The following is a 24,211-nucleotide window of genomic DNA, read 5'->3' as shown; positions in this document are numbered from 1 at the left end:
CTCTCCCTTCAGTAAAAGACTAGCTGCCAAATCAGCCATTGCCAAGTCCACTTCTTACCTCCATATACTTCAGAGGTAGATGCAAGAAGAAGCCGAGCTCCAACACGTTTTGCTAACCCTTAAAAAAGAAAAGAAAAAAAGAGGGTGAACATTAGTCAAAACGAACGGACTCATGCTTATCTTCATTTAATTTTGACCAAAGGGGGCTAAGCAACCAGGAGTTCCACATTCTGTTCAGTAGCAGGCTTTTTTGTAAAAGCTTTCAGACCGAAATGTAACTTCTCATCCACAAAAAACCCCTTTAAAAACTATCCTTTAAAGTGGCTCTGCATTACTCCAGCAGTTCAGACCTCCTGTGATTCTGCAGAACTGATGTGGAGAGCCTTGTGGCACCGTAAGGGTTCATTATTGCAGCACAAGCTTTAGCGAGAGCTCTTCTCAATGGGTGCCATCGTTGCTGTTTTTGCTAAGAGAGATTTAACATGTGGCTTTTGGGGATCAATCCATGCCTCTGTCAGGCTAACCTACCTCACAGGGTTGTTGCGGGGATTAACGGGGAATGGGAGAGCCATATATCCCACACCTTGAGCTCCATGGAACAAAAGATGGGACAGAAATGCAAAATAAAATATCCAAAAATGCTTACTCTCATCCTGCCCATTTGGAAGCCTAGCACAGCAGGGATGAAAGCATAGTTAAGGGTTTTCTGAATGCTTCAAGAAATTCCCTGCTACTTGGTATAAGACTACAAGTATCCAAAACAGTTAATGCGTCTATATAATAAGGTAAGGATACTCCCAAGTACCCCAAATTTCTGTAAAAGGAAGTCAAGAGAATACATCTTTGGCCAACTCTTAGAACTCGCTGAATGGCATGAAAAGTGACTTGAGATGGTATAGGAAGTTATTTGTGGCAAATATCCTGCACTATCCTCAAGTGCCAAGAATATCTTCTTTGTAATGCCATCAGTCTGCATCACTGGGCATATCCCTGGTTCACCCCATCACACTTGTTCATGCAAGTGGCTACCCTGGGACTGAAGCATGGCAAAAATATACTGTTTGACTTCCCTTAAAATTAGGGGCAAGAAAACTCTGTAGAGCCAGATACTGCTGGACTACAAATCCCATTATCCCTGCCATTGGTCATGACGCCTGTACTACAAATCCCATCATCCCTGGCCATGATGGCTAAGGTAGATGGGAACTGGAGCCCAACAAACCCCAGATGGTCACAGGTTCCTCACCCCTGCCCTAAGGCTTGCTGTTTTGGCATGCAAGTACTTAGCTTCACGTAGGGATACCAACTTGAAACAAAAAATGAATGCCCTGCTGGGTGTTTCTAAAGAATATTTAAGTCATTTACAAACAGACATACAGGTGCAAACATCTGGAATCAGGATGCTGCGCCTTTCTCCAGTAAAAGTCAGTAGCGATGCACAGTACCATTTCAATGAACGTCAAGCTGCTTATTTCACATAATCCACTCACTGACTCACCCAACATGTTCAGCGTCCCTATGGTGTTGGTCTTTAGCGTCTTGATGGGATTATACATGTAATTTGGAGGGGAGGCTGGAGAGGCCAGGTGGTAAATTTGGTCCACTGTGAAACAATGACAAAAAAGAAGAAGAAGAGAAGAGCGTTTATTTTACACCAACTCAGTTAGGAGATTAAAAAAGTGGGAAGGAGTTGTAGGTACTCAGGGACACTTCCACCATGCCAGATCTCTCGGATGTGGGAACAGAGCCAATGAGAGAATTGAATTGACAGAAGAAAATGGAAGGCAAGAGTCCAAGAGTGAATAGCAGCCCAGATTTGGATACAATCACTTCTTCTAACTCTCATGAGCAAGAGCCTACTTGCAAGGGTCTACTCACAAGCGAAGCAAGACAAAGGCATGGCTGGAAGGCTGCATTAAAAGGGGGAAAGGAGGAAGATGTTCTTTGGCTCCTCTCCATAAGAGAACCAGGAACTACTGTATGATACATTTCTCTTGTTCCTATGGGTGTAGAACTAGGAAGATGGTATAAAAGTGGTGAGAATATAAACTTATATCATTTTTTTTTTAGTTTAAGAGGAGAAAAACACCACTCTATTCAGAATGTACAACCAAATAAATATTTCTTCCAAATCCCATTTCACATACAAATGATTTAGGTTTGAATTGTTCCCCCAGACAAATTCTCACCCAATTATACTGAAGCGATGCAAAGATGATTGAAAAACTTTTCTAGTACTAACTTAATCCTTGTGGGTTATCGCTGGTTTCTTTTTAACCTTTTGGGATGAAAGCTGACTTTCAAAACAATTTTACAGAGAAATCTTTGTTTAAAGTGTTTGGCTAGCTAGTTCTAAGGGTGCTGTTTAAACAGGCTTGTGTGATTTCCGCATTCTGTGTTTTTTTTCCCTTGTCACAGACACACAGCGAACACTTTGAACTGTGAAGTATCTTCTTGTTGAGAGAGAGTCACACCGGAATTGCCTTTCATTATACCCAACAAAAAGAAACTATATAATTCATACCCAGCTAAGGCTGAAATTGCGTGCTAAAAACAGGCTGCCGGTTTAATAACGTCCCACTGGTATTATTTAACCAAAAGCATTTGATTGTACGAGGGAGGTGTTGCAGACCATTAGCAAATTCCAACTGCACAGCTACACCCTCATGATCCAGAAACAAAGTCGTTAGGGGATCTAATTAAACTGGAGTCTGGGATAGGTGGAGAATCTTATTAACCCCCATTTATATTATAGTCTTGCAAACATGGCAAATGCCCCCCCCCCCGCTTCTCAAGACAGTGTGTGCCTCCTGTACATTTAGATAAAGATTCATGAAGTTCTGTAGTCCTAGTGAAATAACTCCAGCTTCTAAAAAGTACTTATCTCATGTATTTTTCGCTCAACTTGACAATATCTGCAAATACAGTATATTTGCACCGTGTATTTGTAGTACCTGTACCGTGAGGGCAAGGAGGCAAAACATGCCTGTGGCATGTGTAACCTCAAAAGGCAAGATATATGGCATTATTCCAATGCTCACATTCTGGTTTGTATGTACCACTGAGCCAAACCAAAGCTTACAGCATGAACAATCAAATGTGTGGGCTTTCCAGTGAAAAGATTGGGCGTGCTTCTCTTCTCTTCCACTCCTGATGTTAGTTACTGCACAGCTGTGAACGCAGCCATGTTTTGGCTTAGTGTTATGTCAGAACCGAGGCTCATGGTTTAGTTCAGTTGAGAAAATTCACAAGCCGGGTTACTACTCATAGTTTGCCTGGGGCAAATAAGCCACAAGCATGGATTCAGACATAATGCTAAGCCAAACCATGGCTTGGCTCACAGCAACAGGTCTAGAGAAGGAGGTTAGCAGTTGTGATCTTTTCACCAGGAGCCCACAGATTAAGTCATTCACACAAAGTAATGGCTTAGCTTAGTATTATGGGCACAGTTTTTTGTTTTGTTTTTAAATTTCACCCATATTGTCATAGTGTGAAAACAGCATGGGTGAAGAGTTAAAAGGGAAGGGGAGGCAGCAGAGAATTAAACAGCTCAACCTCTATAATTGCTTGACCATGAGGATGTTACAGAATCGGAACCTGTTTTCATGTTTCCTAAGCCCACTTGCATTGTAATAAGCAGATCTGAGAACTCAAGTACATCCCCAAGCAATTTTATTCCAGTGTGATTTCACTGCCTTCACTGAGGAACTACAGTATTATGTACTTGTGATGTCAAGATGCAGGTAAATTAAACTTCCCCTCCGTCTCCTCCCCGTGTCGTCCAAATCTAATACAGGAATTCCTCACAATCCCCCAATCAGATTGAGGGTGGGGTGGGGGGCTGCGGGAGTCACATGGGGAAAGGAGAGGGGAGTTCTGTGGCAGAAGCAGAAGCCCTTGCGCAAACATCGTGGGTCCTCCCCTCTCGGCTAACTTTGTGGATATGGTATCTTCAGCTGCCCAATTCCCGTGAGGGCAGTGGTACTTTCCATGCTCCCAGAAGCAATTGCATGTGGACTTTAGGAAACTGGCAGAATTTGCCAGCCACACAGAGGTGTCCGTTTATGAGATGACAGAAACAGGTCCCTAATGTTCATGCGTGAAGCAAGCCAGCTCGTGTCCTCTCGGCAGGGACTCACCTTCAATGTAGAGGGGCTCTACGACATCATGATTAATCAGTTCAAAGTTCTCGTGGCCAATCCAGTGCTCCACATTTCTTTTCCTGCCCGTAAAGAAGTTGTCCACAACTGTAACTTCATGGCCATCCATCATTAGTTTGTCAGTAAGATGAGAACCCACAAACCCTGCTCCTCCAGTTATCTGCATTAGGACAGTTTGCATATAAATGTTTCTTCTCTTTTAAAAGGAAAACACCAGACAAAAAGTCCACAAACATGAAATGAAATCAACAGCAGCTTTCAGAGTGTTGTTTTTTGTTTTTACATCTTGATAGGGGATGGGGAAGGGAAAACAACTCCATTTTGTTTTAAATTAAGCTTCAGAGTAGTAATAGATACATCTCCCTCCTCACTTCATGCAACCACAGAATTTGTGAGACTCAAAGTTCTTCCTGGGAGGTCAAAAGTTAAGTTTGATGCCCCCTGTTCGGTAAAATAGCATGTTCCAAACTCAAGGAATTAGAGGTTTATCCCACGCCACCCTAAATTCACCAGAATACAAGGAAAACTAGGGAAGATCCACACAGGATTTTCACCAAGGACCATCATGCAAAATGCATGCTTCTTTTCACAATCCCATCCCTCCAGGAATGGATGAGAAAACAGCAAGCATTCCTGCAATGCATTGTTGTTTGTTGCATCCCATTCTACTTAAATTAGATCTGTCTGGACCAGGTATAATTGATGTGGTTCCCCTCCAGATGAACTACAGTTCTCATCAGTCGCAGTCAGCAAAGTCATTGGTTAGGGATGATGGGAGTTGCGGTTCATCAACATTTGCATGGCACCAGGCTGGCTACTCCTGGTGTGGATTAACTCAGAGGGCAGGTGCAGATGTCCAGAAATAGCAATGGAAGTCTGACTGAAGGTGGTTGTGATGATGGGATTGCCTATTTGACTTACTCCCATATTTTTTTAAAAAACAACAACCACACCTTCTCTCTGCAGGTGGAAAACTTTCATATATCTGGAGAGATATCAAGGGAGAAAAGTGTTGATCTGGACATCTTTCTGACAGCCTAGCTTTCTCATAGAGGTAGGGACATTTTCACAGACACAGTTATCACCAGACTGAAGCACGACTTGGGCAAATCTATGGAAAATGCCAATAAATTTAACATGGCTACACCCTCATTTTCACAATGCGGGTTAGGACCTTGAGAAAGATAATGCATCCAGAAGAAAGTTATGCATTTTTAAGCAAATGCTTATTTACCCTGCGCTGCGGTCTTTCCTGCAAGTGTCTCTCATCAACTTAGTGCACAGACAACGAGACTGAACTATAGGTCACCCGGTCCATAGCTGGTGCCACTTAAAAGTTCACTCAATTCACACAACATTCCAAAGGGTGAGGAAAATAACCGAGCACTACTGAACCGCTGAAGAAAACAAATGAGCTTCAGTCTGATGTGGCAACTTCGTAAGGGTCAATTACATAACAGCCAATTTCAGTACTCTGCTAAGGCAATCCAAATAGCAGCTGTGAGATTACAAGTGATTACTAACGCTTTGAACAATTAACAGTGGAAGACTCTTACAGCTACCGAAAAGGTGTGATGATTCCCAACGCCGCACTAACTTGGCTATTTGTTTGTTAATTAATATATTTGCAAAGGTGATCCTTACTTCATAATAGGGGAATTAAATTTGCTGAATTCATATATTTTTAAACACACACCAAGAACTTTTTTTAATTTGCCTCACAGGCCAAGCAATTTAAAATCTAACTTTCCCCTTATTTGATTCAAATGTCTGACAACAATGCCATCAGTAAGAGAGTTGTGTGCAAGAGACTCTATACATCTCCAGCCATCTAATAAAAGACTGAGAAATCTTTCAGCCACTTTTAAGCTAACCAACATTCTCAGAAGGTTGGGTTTTACATTCACAATATTGCCTGGGTTATAGTTCAATCCATGTATCACTTTGCAAATTATGGCAGCCATAAAGGAAGCAATACCCGAAAGTGTCCGAGAAACATATTCTGGGGTTGGTCCTACCTACGTTCCTTTACACATGCATTGCTGGGGTGGTGTTCAAGGAAGAACCCGCCTCCGACTGACCTCATCACTAGGATCATTCATGAATTAGCATTCAAAGCCAAATCAGGAAGCCCAACCATTCTAGAAGTGTTGTGAGGAAACCACTACACCAGGCTTCCTCAACCTCGGCCCTCCAGATGTTTTGAGACTACAATTCCCAGCACCCCTGACCACTGGTCCTGCTAGCTAGGGATCATGGGAGCTGTAGGCCAAAAACATCTGGAGGGCCGAGGTTGAGGAAGCCTGCACTACACCCTTCCCAGTAAATTAAGAGCAGCTTTGCTGGGTCAGAGTGAAAGTTTCCTGGATCAGGCTGGAGGAAGGAAATGCTTCTTCACAATGGCCAGCTGCTGATCAGAACCCAAGAGATTTGCACTCAATACCAGACCAGAGGCTACAAATAGTAGTCAACTGACTGAATTACTTGACAATGTGGTTCTTCCCATCCATAGACGTGATCTTCGTGAAAAGAAAGTGTCCTTCTTGTACAACACCACAGCAATTGGATTGCATCCCAAGTGTTTGCTTGTATGAGTAGAAGGGCTCTTGATTTCGTCAGAATCCTGTTTTCTACTTCCCCGCACCTCCTGAAAAACCATTCCTGATGAACACGTACTGCACAAGTTATTCATTCTGACTGACACAACCTGTTCAAGGTTAGCACAGTCATTCAGGAAATCTAGGCAACTGTGTGATATGCATCTTCATCCTGATAAAAATAACCTTCTGGGGTTACCTTCCTCTTCTTCAGTTTTGCATACAGTACATATGGCTCCCCGGCTGTCTCACATCAAACACTCACTGGTTAAGATCAGACCCTCTTAGCTTGAGCAACATCACATAGTTTTTACAGTCCTGCACTTTCCCCAAGACTGCATTTAAAGGCTGAACACAGGCACATTCGGGAGAGGTGACATCAATGGGTCTTCGTGTAAGTAAATGGGTTTTTAATCAGGGTGTCAAAGCGTTCTTAAAGCCTCACAAAAATCCTGGGTTGCTACGTATATGTTTACTCCACCAAAACTACAAAGCTCCAGTTCTATCAAACAACAGGATGCTTATCAAAAGGACATAGGACCACCAAATCTTTAATCAGAGCCCAATGCTGTGCTCACAGTAACATCAACAGAATTTCTGATTCACAGCTTTAATGGAAAGTTCATGGACCAACACACTGCTCTTAGCTAAGAGTCAATTAGTTTCCATGTCATTTAATTACTAGGAATATTTTAGGCCTGCATTTACAGTCTGCAGCTCCTACACATTAGTGCAGGGTTTCCCAAACTTGGCCCTCCAGATGTTTCTGGACTACAATTCCCATCGTCTGGTCCTGCTAGCCAGGGATGATGGGAGTTGTAGTCCAAAAACAGCTGGAGACCCAAGTTTGGGAAACCCTGATTTAGAGATTCAAGACAGCCAACGTTCTTCTACTGGTGTCAGCTGTTCATTTGGCTCACTTTTCAAAAGGCTTTCTAGATGTTTGACACGGAGCAATTCTACCGATATCAGCTGCTCAATTTCACCTTTAATGAAAACTACATCACCATCACTATTATATTATATGTAGAAAATAATTTCATCATGTGGTAGCAGTTTGCCATGTGAGATATGCACATGTGGCTATTTCTAAGAATGTGCAGGTAGTGTGTATAAAGACTATATACACGCAAACAGACATGTACAGTCGTACCTTGGAATCCGTTCCGGAAGTCCATGTGACTTCCAAAATGTTCGGAAACCAAAGCACGGCTTCTGATTGAATGCAGTAAGCTCCTGCAGCCAATCGGAAGCCCTGTCGGACGTTCGGCTTCCAAAAATAGTTCGCAAACCAGAACAGTCACTTCTGGCTTTGTAGTGTTCGGGAGCCAAAAAGCTAAGTACAATGAATTTTCTTTTCAATCTGTGCCATGCCACAAAGAGATCGGCCACCTTGTCGTTTCTTCTTATTAAACCTATGCAGAAATTTAGATCACTGATTAGTTCTGAGCAAGTTGCCAACTTACCAAAATTCTTTTACGATCCTTTTCGGATAGGAACTTCACTGGCGGGTACTTCTGAGTAAAACTATGAAACATTTCAAAATGAAAGAATGAGAAATTTTAAACCTTATTGAAGCTGGCAGACTTATCACTGGCACATGTGCTTATCCTACGATACCCAGTAAACATTACATAAGAGAATCACAGACCATTAACTCCTGGAAGCCAATACATATGAATTAGTACATGAACGGGATCTGTTCTGGAGGTCTGGTCGGATCCCGAGGTTTTTGCAACCCGAGGGGAAGTGGTAGACTGCTTCTATGCATGCACATGTGGTGAAATACTTCCAGGTTTGCTGCTTTTGCAAACTGAAGTTTACGTTACCCGAGGTGCTACTATACTGAGTTGTATCCAACATTAGACTTAGGTGATCAAACATTATAGCCTATTTAAAAGGTAAAAGTAAAAGTACCCCTAGACGACTCTATAGGCTGAGGGAGCCGGCGTTTGTCCACAGACAGTTTCAAGGTCATGTGGCCAGCATGACTATTCTGGCGAACCAGAGCAGCACACAGAAATGCAGTTTACCTTGCCACCGGAGCGGTACCTATTTATCTACTTGCACTTGACATGCTTTCGAACTTCTAGGTTGGCAGTAGCAGGGACCAAGCAACGGGAGCTCACCCCAGCACGGGGATTTGAACCGCTGACCTTCTGATCGGCAAGCCCTAGGCTCTGTGGTTTAGACCACAGCGCCACCCGCATCCCTTATAGCCTCCTTAGAAGTCACTAATATCAAATGTTGTGGCATAAAGCACGAGTTCTTTGTTTATACTGTGAACTGATCTGCAGCTTCTCTCACTTATCTTCCTGGATGAAAACAGGAATACAAAATGCTTCATTGGTACACAGTGTTGGATGCCAGATGTACCACCAAGTCTGCAATAGTACATTCTATTTTGGGCTACTATAAATATAAACATGCAGTGAAGTGGGGGGGGGGATGTGGTGACAGTTCTAAACTCCCTAGACTGTTGAGGATTTAAGCAGCTACCTCTTAATCACTAACATATCCTTTATTTGGGAAAGGTACTCGAGAAGATTGTAGCCATACAACCGCAGTCACACTTTAAGTTTGCATTCATTCATTTCAACCTGGCTTCAGCACCGACACAGCTTTGGTTGCTCTGACACTAGGAGAGGGGACTGTGTCCCAGTTAATTCTCCTTGATCTGTCACTACCTGCAAAACTATTTCCAAAGAGTTGCATTAAGTGAGCTGTGGTCTGCTCCACTGCAGCTGTGCTGTGGGGTCAAGCAAGGTTTCATTGTGTCTCCAGTGCCCTATCTGAAGACATTTCAGTCGCCATGGCTTTTGAAGGTACCTTTTCTCCAGTTCTCGGATCTTCTCTCTTAAAGGCGCGACAACCTAAAGGCAAAAGCGACAGTTAACACCTTACATCAATATATTTCCCCGCAAGAACAACAAATCAAGATTTGTTCTTAAACTACAGGTCATAGTTAAAAGATGAGAGAGAGCTTTAATTGCGATCCTACGCCAAACTCTGGCTTAGCCACCACACTGAGCTAAAGCACAAGGGAAAAGCAGAGCAGATGCTATCTCCTCCTTGGGAACCAGAACTTTCACATTAAGCCATAGTTGGTTAATTAAAATAAAAGTGTTCATAGAGAAAAATACAAAACTTAATATCAAATATATTTCTTATCCAAAATTAGTCAGAATAAGATAAAGACGTAGTGAAAAAGAAAAAAGAAGGAAGAGAGATAACAAGAAAGAGATATAAAATTGCTTAGGAGAAAACAGAAAAGACAAAGTTTGGAAACTGAAGAACTTCTGATTCTTCATCTGTCTGCTATATATAAACAATATTCACTTCATCCACTCCAATATTAACACCCAACAAAACCACTTTCTATGAACTAACTTTATCTTCTATCCCCAAATCCAAGTGTCATTATTTCCTTTTTTCCACACAAAAGTCTATGAGAGGTTTCCAATCTTTACTCATAATCAAATCTTTATAGACCAGCACAAGCAGGTGAGGTGGTAATAATAATAATAATAATAATAATAATAATAATAATAAATAATTTATTATTTGTATCCTGCCCATCCGGCTGGGTTTCCCCAGCCACTCTGGGCGGCTTCCAACAATAATTTAAAACCAATCTTTAGTAAATGTTAACACTGACTTTCCCCTGATTAAACACGTCGATTTCGCCATCTCAGCTAAGTCCATTAATTTTAACAACCATTCCTCCATTGTTACATTAAGCCATGGTTTAGATTAGCTGTACAAGATGACACAGCCATAAAGAATTGAGGGGTGGGTGCTGCAGTCTGCTACATATTAGCACGACCGAAACTAAGATAAAGAAGGCCAACAGGAAATCAGCATTTCACTCCCATGACCCATTTCAATCCTGACATACACTGGGAGCAGACGTTTGGTGTGCGAAGAGAAGCCGAGGCTGCATTATATTGGTTGCATTATTACTGTGTTTATTTATTTTACAAAGACTGATGAATGCGTTACTACCCACTCACAAAAACTGAGGATATGGGGGGAGGAGGGGGCAAACAGAAATTGTTTTATATATATTATTATTTACAACTAACAAGTAGGATCTCAAAGTATGACTGTTAAAGGAAGACCTCTACAAAGCAACACACTGGCGTGGAGCTGAATGATTGTGAACTTTGGCAACATTTGAAGAGAAGGAAAATAAAAGTGGCAGCTCCATCGAGGGGACAGAATTGAAAGGAAAGAAGGCAGACAACGAAAGGAAAACAGTGGAAGCCTGCAAAATGCGGACTGTGGGGATAGCAAGAATTATAATACTGGATATCCAGCATACTGACCTCTTCAATCTTAATTTCTACTTTCTGATCACTATTATCCTGGATAGACCTGTTGGGCAGAAAACCATAAGGAAAACATTAAAAATGGCCAAGGATCCAGCAACAGAAGTTCAGCTAGATAGAGTAAGCCCTCAATTTACATGAGTGTGACTTTACGGGAATTGCACCTAAAGCCAAAATTGGGCATAGTCATTGGGTGCAATGGTGGGTGGGATTGCTAAAGTCTCCCGGCCCAAGAGGCCCGCCCCCCTTTTAAATTTTGTTTAAAAAACAATGCTAAGCACATAAAACTGAATGCGCACAAGTTAAATGAGTTTAAGTTGCAGACTTACTGTAGAGATGGGGGATCGTTGGACTCCAACTCCCATCATCCCTGACCACCAGTCCCGCTAGCCAGGGATGATGGCAGTTGTAGTCCAAGAACAGTTGGGAGACCCAAGTTTGGGGAAACATATTGACACGGCTGCATAGCATGTAGGATGTACACAAAGAAAAACTCCTGGGTTCGCGCAGACCCAGCTCCTGGCACATAGAATGCCATGCGTGATCTGAAGCTTGGGTCATGCACACCTTTGCATAAATGCTATCCCAGATATGACACTCTATAAAAAGTGTGGGAAGCCCCTGAAAGTTACAAGTCAATCCTGTGCCCTTTCATACACCAGAAACCTGTGGCTATATGCCCTTGTTCTGGAGTAAGAGAGTTAAAACCAGGAGTGATTAAGCTATGGCTCTCAGTGGTTGTCTGCAACCCGCATCATCCCCAGCTGGCTGTGCTGACAGGGGATATTGGGTGTCAAGAGTCCAGCAACTTCTGAAGGGCCAGAGGTTAGCTACTCCAGAGTTAGAACTGTTTTGTTACCTTAAGAGTCATTTGTGAAAAAGGTTCACTGGGTGAAACCACATACGTCCCCAGATGAACATGTTTAATCTTATGGGTTTCAAGTGCTGATAACACAATCAGAGACTATGAAACCCACACAGTTAAATGGATTTTCTACAGCAAAGAACCCAGCTCACTTTCAGCCAAGGATTAGCACCAGTAAATGTTTATTTTCACCAATGGAGTACAGTGGTGCCTCGCAAGACGAATTTAATTCGTTCTGTGAGTCGATTCGTCTTGCGAATCCCATAGGAATGCATTGAATTTTTTTTTAAAAAATGCCCATTGTTGTTGTTGTTTAGTCGTGTCCGACTGCATTAATTGAATTTCAATGCATTCCTATGGGAAACTGCAATTCGCTAGATCAATTTTTCACAAAATGAATTCCGTCTTGCGAGGCAACCTCCGATCGCAAAACCCACTCATCTAGCGAAAAATTCGTCTAGCAGGGCATTCGTCTAGCGAGGTACCACTGTAATTCAATCTGACTCTCCACTTACAACGGGAAGCAGAAGTGGCCGTTTTCTTTCTTTCTTTGGAAGGAGCATACAGTTCTTTTCGGAAACACAGTTCTGCTGAATGCAATCTCGTAATACTTGATAAAGGTTTTTGGAACACTGACTGCAAAGCACACACAAAAGAATTGGGGCAGAGGGAGTCAAGGATATAGAATTGTATCTAACACTGTGCAAACAGGCAGGATGTATTCTCCCCTCTCCTCTTCCTGCACTCCCACAAATTCTGCTCCAGACAATCCAGAGCAGATTTTTGAGGGTGCAAAGGGAGAAGAGAAAGAAGTTCCATTACACAAGCAAGAAGTCTATAGAGTGAATGGAATGGTTAACATTAGATACGGCCCATAGTTTTTGCAAAGACGACAGTGACAATCTCTTCCCCACTCTGATAAACTTCTGAAGGACATTTGCATGGCTAATCCCAACAGAGATATTGCTCAAAGAGGTATGATCCTTTCAAACCAGCAGCACGCCACTCGTATATTATTATCTCCAGCATAAAAATTGCTCCTGTAAGGACGCATGCAATGCCTTCACTAATAACAAATCTACCACTGTTGTTCCTGAGTTTGCACCCCAGGAAGGAGAAATGGGAAGAGATAGTAAAGGGGGGGAATAGAACAGTTATAGGGCCTTGTCCCACACTTGTGGATAGGTCTACTCATTTTCAACTGCCACTTTTTTTCTTCTCGTGCCAAAAATTTGTGGGTGACAACAACATTTTTAATCAGAGAAACTGAATGTTTCCTGTTACCTTCCATTCCATGGAAGAAGGAAAGAAAGGCTGGAGAAAAAGATACTTTTTGTTGTTCTGACAGAAAAAATAATTCTACTTCGCATCCTCACAGACATACAAAAGGGGGGAAAAAGAAGCACTCATTATTACCTCATGTTGAGTACATTTCCCCATACAGCTGTGGGAAAAGAAAAAGAAGAATGAATTAGTGTTGCTTGAAAATAGTTTAAATCAATTCAGAAGACATTCATTTCAGGTACAGTATTAACGAGGTGAGCTTCATTAGGGTAAGAGCAGGTATTCCAGAAAACAAGTCATACTGTATATATCAAATGATTATAGGACTATTGGGATGCTGAAATATCCCAAAAGTAATTAGCCCTCCCAAAGTACTGAATGTTAATTGTCACAGTCAGGAAAACATTCAGCATTTGAAGCTGCAACAAGCTTCAGGCAGCCCAAATCTGGATGTGCTTAATATACTTCTCTTTCGCATACAGATTACTTCACAGAAGGTTTCCAAGTAGGAAATAACGTACAACACGTATATTGTCATCACATACGACAATCATACTAGACTGTTCTGTGAAGCTTCCCACAGGCCGGGGTGCGGGGGAGACACAAGAAAAATGCCATCAGATATGACTAGATACCACCAGGTTACAAGTTATTTTATTTACAGAAGTACCATATGCATGGGACGCGGGTAGCGCTGTGGGTTAAACCACTGAGCCGAGGGCTTGCTGATCAGAAGGTCAGCGGTTCGAATCCCCGCAACAGGGTGAGCTCCCGTTGCTCGGTCCCTGCTCCTGCCAACCTAGCAGTTCAAAAGCATGTCAAAGTGCAAGCGGATAAATAGGTGCCACTACAGTGGGAAGGTAGACGGCGTTTCCGTGTGCTGCTCTGGTTCGCCAGAAGCGGCTTTGTCATGCTGGTCACATGACCTGGAAGCTGTACGCCAGCTCCCTTGTCCAATAACGTGAGAAGATCGCCGCAACCCCAGAGAGCCGGTCATGACTGGACCTAATGGTCAGGGGTCCCTTTACCTTTACCATATGCATAGAAATCTTATAGCAAACTAAGTGGCCCTTCATTTTACCACTTTCCCGCATCATATGCCCCCCTGAGCACACATCATGTTTGAAAGGGGAGCCATGAAGACCATTGAGCTCAGCATTGTGGGTTTGAGCCCCACATTGGGCAAAAGCTTCCTGCATTGCAGGGGGCTGGACTAGATGAGCCTTGGGGTCCCTTCCCACTCTACAATTCTATGAGAGGGGCAACCTTCTATGGGTCACATGCCGTGGGGGGTGGGCAGAGAGACAAGAGCAGGCAGAGCAATGGATGTAACTCTGCACAGTAAGCTAGCTTCCATACACACTGACACAAATCTCTCTCCTCATCCAACCTGGCAAGAAAGAGGCATTGTGGCAGTTCAAGGACGCATTCCAACCTGGCAGAAATGCTTGAGGGGCAAAGCAGAGCCAGTGAAGAGAGTGGGGGGGGGCACATTCAATCCTTACCGCCTGGTGTCCCCTGCTCCTAGTCCAGAAGAACAAGGACCCCTGGGAGGAAGAACTCAAGAGGTATTTAAAAAAATGCCAGCCTGGCCCCCCCCCACATTGGGTTCCTTGTCCACAAAGAACCCCTGCTGCTCCAAGAATTTCAAAGTGTGAAGCAACTTCGGCTTCTGCTGCTGGCCAGAAGACCAAAGCCACTTTCACCCCCTAGAACTCATACCATTGTAGTCAAGGAAGAACGTCAGATAGATATAAATGCCTGCTTACAATTCCCTAATTTATTCTGGCATTGTCAAACACATTTCTCTTCTCTGTGTATTCCCCCCCTCTGCACCTCCCTTGTGCAGATTGTCTCTTCAGTTTACAAAACCTGAGAGCTGGGCCTGGGTCTCATTTTCGCATCTGGGCTGTGCCTATTTTATTGTTGTTGTTCAGTCGTTTAGTCGTGTCCGACTCTTCGTGACCCCATGGACCAGAGCACGCCAGGCACTCCTGTCTTCCACTGCCTCCCACAGTTTGGTCAAACTCATGTTCGTAGCTTCGAGAACACTGTCCAACCATCTCATCCCCTTCTCCTTGTGCTCTCCATCTTTCCCAACATCAGGGTCTTTTCCAGGGAGTCTTCTTTTCTCATGGTGGCCAAAGTATTGGAGCCTCAGCTTCAGGACCTGTCCTTCCAGTGAGCACTCAGGGCTGATTTCCTTCAGGATGGATAGGTTTGATCTTCTTGCAGTCCATGGGACTCTCAAGAGTCTCCTCCAGCACCATAATTCAAAAGCATCAATTCTTCGGCAATCAGCCTTTCTTCTTGCCTATTTTAGCCAGTACTGTACTGAAATTTTGACCATCAACGGTGACTGAGGGCAGGGGGACAATTTCTCTTTGTGAGGAATGAATGGATGTTTATGAAGCATTTGTCTTGTTCCTTGTGTGCTTTCTCGTTTCATGTGGAAATATTCTACATATAGTTAAGAGTGGCCAACTCCTTTCTCCGGCTGACGGCCATGTTCGCTGTTGGGCAACGCTTCCCAAGAACCCAGCTCCTGGTGGTGACAGAGCATGCCCAAAACAGAAGAGGGAGCAGCTACCCCACATTCTCTCTTGTGCATGCAGAGACATGAGTGCAGAACGTAGACATGAAGACACAGAGCAAAAAAAAGGTAAAGGTAAAGGACCCCTGGACGGTTAAGTCCAGTCAAAGGCGACTATGGGGTTGCGGTGCTCAGACAGCTTTCCGGGTCACGTGGCCAACATGACTTAACCTTAACGCTTCTGTCGCAACGGAACACCGTGATGGAAACCAGAGCACACAGAAACACCGTTTACCTTCCCGCCGCAGTGATACCTATTTATCTACTTGCACTGGCATGCTTTTCAAACTGCTAGGTTGGCAGAAGCTGGGACAGAGCAACGGGAGCTCACTCTGTCGCAGGGATTCGAACCACCAACCTTCTGATCGGCAAGCCCAAGAGGCTCAGTGGTTTAGACCACAACGTCATCTGTGTCCCATAGACAGAGTCAGATATACAGTCATTGGGGGGGGGGGAGAGTTTGCCTTCTTTGAATTCTCTGGTTTTACATATCAGGACAGAATAACAACCATCTGTTCCTTAGCAGGTCTCAAAATTAGGTAAATACAACCTTAGATGAATAACAGCACGTGACATATTTCACTGCGTCATGATTTATTATTAAGTTCCCCTATGGGTGAGTGGGTTAAAGATATACAAGAAATACAAGCAACCTTCCAAACACTTCCTGGCTGTGAAGGCAACTGAAAACAGAATGCTAGCTCCTCCTTATTTGTCTACAGAGAAAATAGTATCAAATGCACTGTAATTAGTGTTATTGTATTTTTTAAAAAATCGATTGTTATTTTAAGCTACTGATCACAGTAAGAGCACCCAGAAACACTTAATTACTTTAAAACTATTAAGAAAATATGGGAGAAAACAGAAAGAAACATCTTCAGTAAAGTGAAATTTTGTTATATCGACGATGGCTTTATAAAATTAACAAGCTGACCATTATGTGCGAAACAAAGCAATAATTCCAACCTTCTCTTTAATATATCCTGAATCCAGGCACAGTAAACATTCAAATTCTTTGGTTTCCGGTTAAGCTTATGTGAACAGTGTGTGTGTGCATTTTAGTATACTCTATGGCCTTGTAATTTAAATTGTTGCATGTTGCCCTGAGGAGCACACAGAACACAAACACTCACACACCACAAAGCATTTATTCAATCACCTTAATTTGCCTTAAGGGCATGTGCACACACTTCCAAGGCCCATTCACTACACAAGACACACTCAATGGACTGGTTGCTAGCCAGCCGGGTTGCCAAGAGCCATGGGAACATATCAACAAACCTGCCCCAGATTTTAAGCATGCCTTCCTAATAATATGCATCCTTCGCAGAATCAAAGTGTCATACTTTCCAGCTATAAGACGCCCCCAAGTATAAGACGCCCCCTATTTTGGGGGAGCCAAATTTAAGAAAATGGGGGGAGATGGCAAAGGGCTGTTGAACTTTTTTGGGGGAGGGGATTACCCAGGGTTGTTGAGCTTTTTTTTAGGGGGGATTGCCGAAAATCGCTCACCCACACACATCACAAAATCTGCCTCCCGTCTGTCCCATCGCCGGCAGAAGCTGCCAATTGCCCGCCCAACTGCTTGAGCGTCAGCCAATCAACACCACCCATTGACGCAGCAACCAATCACACGTACGAAAGCTGCTGACAGACACGGCAGCAACCAATCAAACATCCACCCTATGCACTACCCATGTATAAGACAACCATCACTTTTTATCTTATACACGGAAAAGGATGGTATTTTGTATGGCTGATGGGTGCTTAAAGCGAAAAAGGTGGTAGAACAGCTTTTAAACTGATCCGGGGGGGGGCGGGGCGGGGAGGCAACAGAAGCTGGTGAGCTGTCTACTTTGGGATTAATCATTCTCAAGAACCGGCGGCAAAAATGTCTATGGTTGTCCAAAGGGGATGTGGTAGACTCAAGCAGTGCAAGGGTGGTTGCCAAAGATGGGGAGAAATGAACATGTTGGAGAGACTTGGAAAGAGACGCCAAGGACAGGTGGTTTTCTTATCTGTTAATGCTAGAAGCCTCCAAGCCAAGGTGAGTGAGCACTTCGTTTCAAAGGTGCCACAGATATAGTGAACGTAACTGAAATGAACTAAAACCCCGGATAAGGATTCCCTCTTGCGCTCTGCCCACACTCGCCTTTTAGGATGCAAAACATCCGCTGAAAGAGAGCCGACACCATGCCTGCGAGCAGATCGCGCACAAGCGCTCGCGAGAATCGAGCATAGGCAACGCTGAAAATGTTTAAACGTGTCCCACCAGGACCACCAAAACAGTAGGACCTTACAACGGACACCGCACCTTCTGGATGCAAGCAACAGCAGCTCCCAGAAACTCTCCTGATGTAGGTGAGAGAAGACAGCTAGTGAGCAACATAGCAATTTAGCAGTCTGAAATGAGGAAACTGGTGATCAATAGGGAATAAACTAATGGGCAATAACTGGGAAGATAGGGAAGCACCCAAATTAAGTAAAAAAATTTGCTTCACATGCTATACCCATAGCTGCCAAGTTTTCCCTTTTCTCGCGAGGAAGCCTATTCAGCATAATGGAAAATCCCTTTAAAAAAGGGATAACTTGGCAGCTATGGCTATACCACGTATTGGAGGTGGGAGGGAAGCAGTATAGTTATTTATTTTTCTACTTTAAAAACTGCCTCGTTACATAGTTCCAAGCAGCTCCATTCTGGCAAAACGGGTGTGCATTGTTTGACGGAAAACACTGGAAACAAAAGCTCAAACAAATGCTGTGGCAACAGTTACTCTGATCGAGCTGATATTTAGTCACAAGACCCTATCGGGTTGCATAAACAGAAAGGCAATTCTTTTATTAACTTCAAGAAACTTCAAAGCCACCAACCCGCCCTAAAAGCCCTGCTTGCGAATCCATTAGCTGCCTTTTACCATTAACTACAGCGGACAATGAGCCAATTGTTCCTGTCGCGATTTAATTATAGAACCATAAGAGTTAATTAGACACATTACAATTTTAGGCCCTTTACCACACCAGACTAAGTCACGGTGCACCTATCTTTAAGAGCAGACGTGTCAAAAAAATGATATACTTTCCGTGAAGGCCAAGATTAAGTTTGATTTTATGCTCCAAGGTTCAGCAAGCAAGCATTCGCTTAAAAGTGGATGACAACTTGGGTTGCTTCCACCTTAGCACTGGGTTGCTTCCACCTTAGCACTGGCTGATCCGTCTGTCAGTGCAATGATTTCTGCTTGCACCTCGGAAAATTTTCTCTCTCTTCCCCGACCCATACCCCCCCCCCAAAAAAAACTGTTCTAGGGGTTCACTCCAACCACCTGGAGCACATTTTGGGCAGGTATGGGGACATGCAAGGGGAGGAGAAATGCAAAAGTCCCACTCCACAAGCAGAAATCCTTGAGCTGATGGGACACATTTAGTTGAATCCCACCCCGTCTCTTTGACTTGGCAGGCTTTTTTTACCCACTGTAGCGCATTAACTGGACATCTCTGAACCTGGATCTCAGCCTTGCTCTGGTATAAAAGCTATCTTGATGGCTCTGAAACACATTCAGCCACAAGTACATGTTCCTTAGAATCTAAATAATGCCTTTGTTTTGGATGAACTGCACCTAGTTTTTTGTTTCAGTATGTCAGTGCTGATATTTTACCATATTGCAAATATGCATCATCCACAGAACTACACTTCTGTAATGACAATGCTGAAATAAGGGGGTGGAGACAGGCCATTGCCACAAAACCACTTAATCATTTTTCAAGGAAGCATCAAGACAGCTACTGCCAGCGCATCGACCTGCAGAAGTGGATCGATCTTCTCGGCTATTAAAAGCTACTGCACTTAAGTGTTATCTGACTTCTACAGAAAACTGAGGAAAACCAGCACAAACAAAACGTATCACCCTTTCAGAAAATACTTATTTATTTGTTGCTCCGGGGACAATCCCTCACAAAGCAAACCCACACAGAAAAACAACACAATATATAGAACATCAGTCAGCGCGATGATCACTCCCCCCCCTTAAAGGCAAAGGTAAAGGGACCCCTGACCATTAGGTCCAGTCGTGACCGACTCTGGGATTGCGGCGCTCATCTCGTGTTATTGGCCGAGGGAGCCGGCGTACAGCTTCCTGGTCATAAGGCCAGCATGACGAAGCCGCTTCTGGCGAACCAGAGCAGCACACAGAAACACCGTTTACCTTCCCCGCTTGGAATTTATCTACTTGCACTTTGATGTGCTTTTGAACTGCTAGGTTGGCAGGAGCTGGGACCGAGCAACGGGAGCTCACCCCGTCGCAGGGATTCGAACTGTCGACCTTCTGATCGGCAAGCCCCCCTCCTCTTAGTAACACATAATTTACTACCTCGAGTTAAGCTACTGAGACTGCTACCATTCCAGAGGAACTTAAAAGTTCACTTCAATGGCCTTTCGGATTCTGTGCTATCAAGAGAAATTTGTTGCATTATTTATGTTAAATAAATGCTTTTATTGCCGAGTAGCAATTTCTGAGCAATCAGAGGGGGAAATATTTTGTGCCTTTTGACAGCTTTTTGCCTAGCTAGCAAACTCTTGTGACTGCTATGGGGAATATTTACTCCTGGGAATTTACATACTGCTTAGCCACCCGCAAGCTCTAAGCAATTTACACAAATTATAGAATGTCCATCAAAAAAACCGCTGTTAAAATTGAACACTTTGTGTGGCGGGCGGGATGGGAGCTGTGTCACAAAACTAGTTAGCATTAGCATCTTAGGCACCAAGTGGATATTGTTTGTACCATAACTAGGGACAAAAAATAAAAGTCCCTCCTCCACATCACCATCCTCCTGCTTATGTGAACTAGTTTGTGAAACATTTCTATTCTTAATTATTATTATTACTATTATTAATACTAGTTTTCAAATGCAAAATGCCTAATAAAGGTTTGATAAGTAAGTTTTCAAATGTGCAGCAACTGTAACAACTAACACATCTTGCTGAAGATTACAAGCTTATTCCACTACACACAAAAGGCTATGCCAGTTAAGTAGCTGAAATGAACCCGAGGCACACTTTCAACAAACACATTCAAATACTTTCTTTTATTATCCACTTACTTAAATATTTCTAGGCCATTCTGGACCACCCAAGACAAGAGGTGACGTCTACAACATACTTTAGATTGTAAGCATTATTTCACCGGTTAAAGTAATCAGCTGAAGCCCTAGGGCTTCTCCTTACATTAAATGACTACAATGCCCCTAAATAAGGAAACCCTGGAGACATTGCATTGCGCAAGGAAGAGCGTGCCCTTAGCTAGCCTACTGCTCTATCTGGCCTGTTGTTTGTTTCTCCTTTTAAGCAGAGCGGAAAACTGCTATGAGCCACCAGGAAACCTCTGGCGATTTTCTCCTCACTCCTTATCAGTGCAACAAGATAGACAGCAAGACAAGTGCATCAGATGTGCCTGCATTGCAACCCTGAAATGTGTAAGCCTGAATGTACAAAAAGGCCTAAATCATAGGTTTCCAAACTGTGGCCCATGGTTTGGACCATCATTATTCCACAAGCATCATTCAGGTGGTCCGCAGGGTGTCTGTGGATTAATGGTTGAAGAAAAAACAGCACATCAAATTAAATATTTATATTGACTTTTAATTGTATTTTTATTGCTTTAAAATGCTATATTGTGTTTTATTGTACTACTTCCTTCCACTGCCACCACATTCATGGATTTGACCACTGTTATCTAAAGCAGAAATGGACTCTTGCCTTCCTTCCGCAGCAAAAACAACAGTCATGTCAGTGCTCAAGTGTGCAGACTCTAAAGCAAGGCCTACATTAAACTACAGCTGAGTGGGAAAGCAGATGATCTGCATTCAGAAAGTCTCAGGTGTGATCTTCTGCTACTTCAGTAGCAGACCATGGGAAAGGCACCTGCCTGATCTAGCCCTGTGGGTTATATCCTGTGCTATCTTCCTAGAAAAAGTGGTGCCCACTGTGAATGCCTCCCTTGTTCTCTTATGAAGACAACAGCACCCACCTGAGAGGTACCAGAACTGAGTTCCAGCTGGGAAAAAAAGCCCTGGTTATAGCCATCTTCTCCAATCTGTTGTTCCTCCAATATTTTGGACTATAATTCTCATCAGCCCCAGCCACTGTGGCGAATGGTGAGGGATGATGGGAGCTCTAGTCCAACGACATCTGAGGGGGGACTTGGTTGGGGAAGGCTGGACAAGAGGGTTCTCCCAGGATATATGTTCAACTTCCTCGCTGCTTCAGCCCTCACATTACTAAAACATGCAAGGTCAATTAAAGTACAAGTTGTTACTTAATTACTTCAGGCTGACACCCTTCAATTGGTGGGATGTGAAAAATTGCCATTTCTCTTTATTACACTTTTATAGTGCCCTTCCTCCGTGGCGCCAGGATGGCATATATACAAGGTTCTCCTCGGCCTATGTGACGCCGAGACAAACATGGCCAACTTTTTCTACAGGCTGGCACTGTGCTGTGCTTACAGGTTGTACTGTACTGTGCTTACTTCCAACAGGTCATCTGACCCTTCTTTTGCACATACAATGCCAGGTACTTCGTTACCAGTCAAACCCGACATTTGCAATGGTACAAAACATCAGGATCTACTGCTGTGGCATTTGCGCACACACACCCCTGTGGAAAAAGCCCACAAGCTGGCCTCCTTATGTGCGGGATTCAGTTTCCAGCATGGTTCCGAAAATATCCTCAAATTGACCAATACCTTATAATGGATGTGAAAAGGAAAGCCCTGCTTGTGGTGGTACGATGGACATTTGCCACAATGCAACTCTGGCAGGGGGGGGAAGGGGGGCAGGTGAAGAGAGAGAGAGAGAATATAAGCCTAGAAACTGGAAACAGGTTCTGTGAACAAGCCATTAGTTTAGTTCAGAGAACCAGCAGCAGAATGTTTTTATTAGGTTTCCCAGCAAAAAGAGAAAAAAGAAAAAAGACACAGCTGTGGTAAATACTAATCGTAAACACAGGCCACACAACCATCTTTTTGTTTGATTCAGCCTGCGATCCCAACTCCACTTACCGTTTTTTTGAATTTAGCAGGGCTTACTCCTGAGTAGACATGACTAAGTATTGCACTGCCATCACCTGAGAACACAGAGAAGCTTCTCTCCTCCACTGGCAAACACACACACCACAAAATCTCAAAGCACACTCTGGTCAGTGTTCAAATACGGACTTGGGGCCTAACCTGGAGGCACGTTCACGGTCGGAGGTTTGGGGCATTTTGCTTTTAGACTTTGCAAAAGTTTGCACAACACGCCCCCCCCCTCCAAAAAAGAGCCACCCAAAGGGGCAGAAAGCGCAATCAAGAGGTTTCCCTCCTGCCCGCTGCCGCTGAAAAACAAATACGCAAAGAAGCGACGGGGACTTTTGCAAACTTCCACCAGAAACTCTTGACTCCCTCCCCCCAGAACCTTTTGCAAAAAAAAAAAAAAAACCCTCCCGGAATTGCTATGTCACATATGTCTCCCCACCACGCCGCTCTCTTTCCTCCCTCCCTCCCTCCCTGCGTTTGGTGCAACCCCTCGGCTGCTGCAATTTGCAAAAATGAAAAACCGAAGAGGCGAGTGCGGGGTGGAGGGAAAGCGCGCAGTGACCCTCCCCTCCATTTTGGGAAGGGGCGAATGAATGGGAGCCCGAACCCTGCCTGCCCGGGCACTTACAGGCGACGTAGGCGACCAGGGCGAGCCCCATGAGCAGCTTCATCCTCCTCCTCCTGTTGACGGCGGAGAGCACGCGCTGCAGCGCCCCTTTGCTCAGCATCCCCGGCGGGGCGGGCGGCGGCGGCACAGGGAGGCCCGGAGCGCAGCGGACGGAGCTCAGGCGCCGCCAAGCATCTGCCAAAAACACGACGCCGGGGTCCCCGGAGCGCCGCGCTACCACCAGCGGCAGCAGCAGCCGCTGACGACGAAGGATAGCCAATTCCCGGCCGCGGCGGCGACGACGCGCCTGCGCACACACGCCAAAGCTCCTCTTCCTTTCCTTCCTCGCCGGGTTCGGCCCGCTATTTCCAGGCGACGGAAGGGGAAGGAGATGACGCGGAGGTGGGAGGGCGTGAGGTCACGCTGGCTCACTGCGCATGCGTGGGGAGAGAGAGCGGGGGGCGTGCGTTGTGTTTTCTTTCTCGCTCGCTTTGGTGGGGAATTTTAGATTTGGAGTGGATAGAGGCGGTTGGTTTTGTTATGAAAATTTTATATATGTTGGAAGCCTCCCAGAGTGGCTGGGGCAACCCAGCCTGATGGGCGGGGTATAAATAAAATTGTTGTTGTTGGAAGAAGACGTCCCTGTTTTCATCAGAGAAACGTTGGAAGTTTTGCGCTGCAGGCAAACATCAGCACCGGCACCT

The 24,211-nt window shown here is 44.2% G+C and overlaps 1 protein-coding gene across 2 annotated transcripts in view; it reads right to left on the bottom strand.

Moving 5' to 3' along the window:
• Positions 1-24,211, bottom strand: part of UXS1 (UDP-glucuronate decarboxylase 1) — an 83,946-nt gene that overhangs the window by 14,355 nt on the left and 45,380 nt on the right. Inside the window, exons 1-8 of one of the 2 annotated variants that reach the window (XM_035115065.3) lie at positions 23,529-23,863; positions 13,370-13,397; positions 11,086-11,134; positions 9,587-9,630; positions 8,224-8,284; positions 4,140-4,320; positions 1,499-1,603; positions 59-118 (exon numbers count right to left, since the gene is read on the bottom strand). In XM_035115065.3, the coding sequence (XP_034970956.1) occupies positions 59-118; positions 1,499-1,603; positions 4,140-4,320; positions 8,224-8,284; positions 9,587-9,630; positions 11,086-11,134; positions 13,370-13,397; positions 23,529-23,628 (628 nt within the window). In that variant the 5' untranslated portion in view covers positions 23,629-23,863. Of the gene's footprint in view, positions 1-58; positions 119-1,498; positions 1,604-4,139; positions 4,321-8,223; positions 8,285-9,586; positions 9,631-11,085; positions 11,135-13,369; positions 13,398-23,528; positions 23,864-24,211 lie in introns of those variants that run through there. The other variant, XM_088667582.1, reaches the window with a different exon arrangement.

The sequence above is a fragment of the Zootoca vivipara genome, chromosome 4 (genome assembly GCF_965207765.1).
Source record: "Zootoca vivipara chromosome 4, rZooViv2.hap1.1, whole genome shotgun sequence".
NCBI classification, from domain to species: domain Eukaryota; kingdom Metazoa; phylum Chordata; class Lepidosauria; order Squamata; family Lacertidae; genus Zootoca; species Zootoca vivipara.
This window is presented reverse-complemented; position numbering and strand designations above follow the sequence as displayed.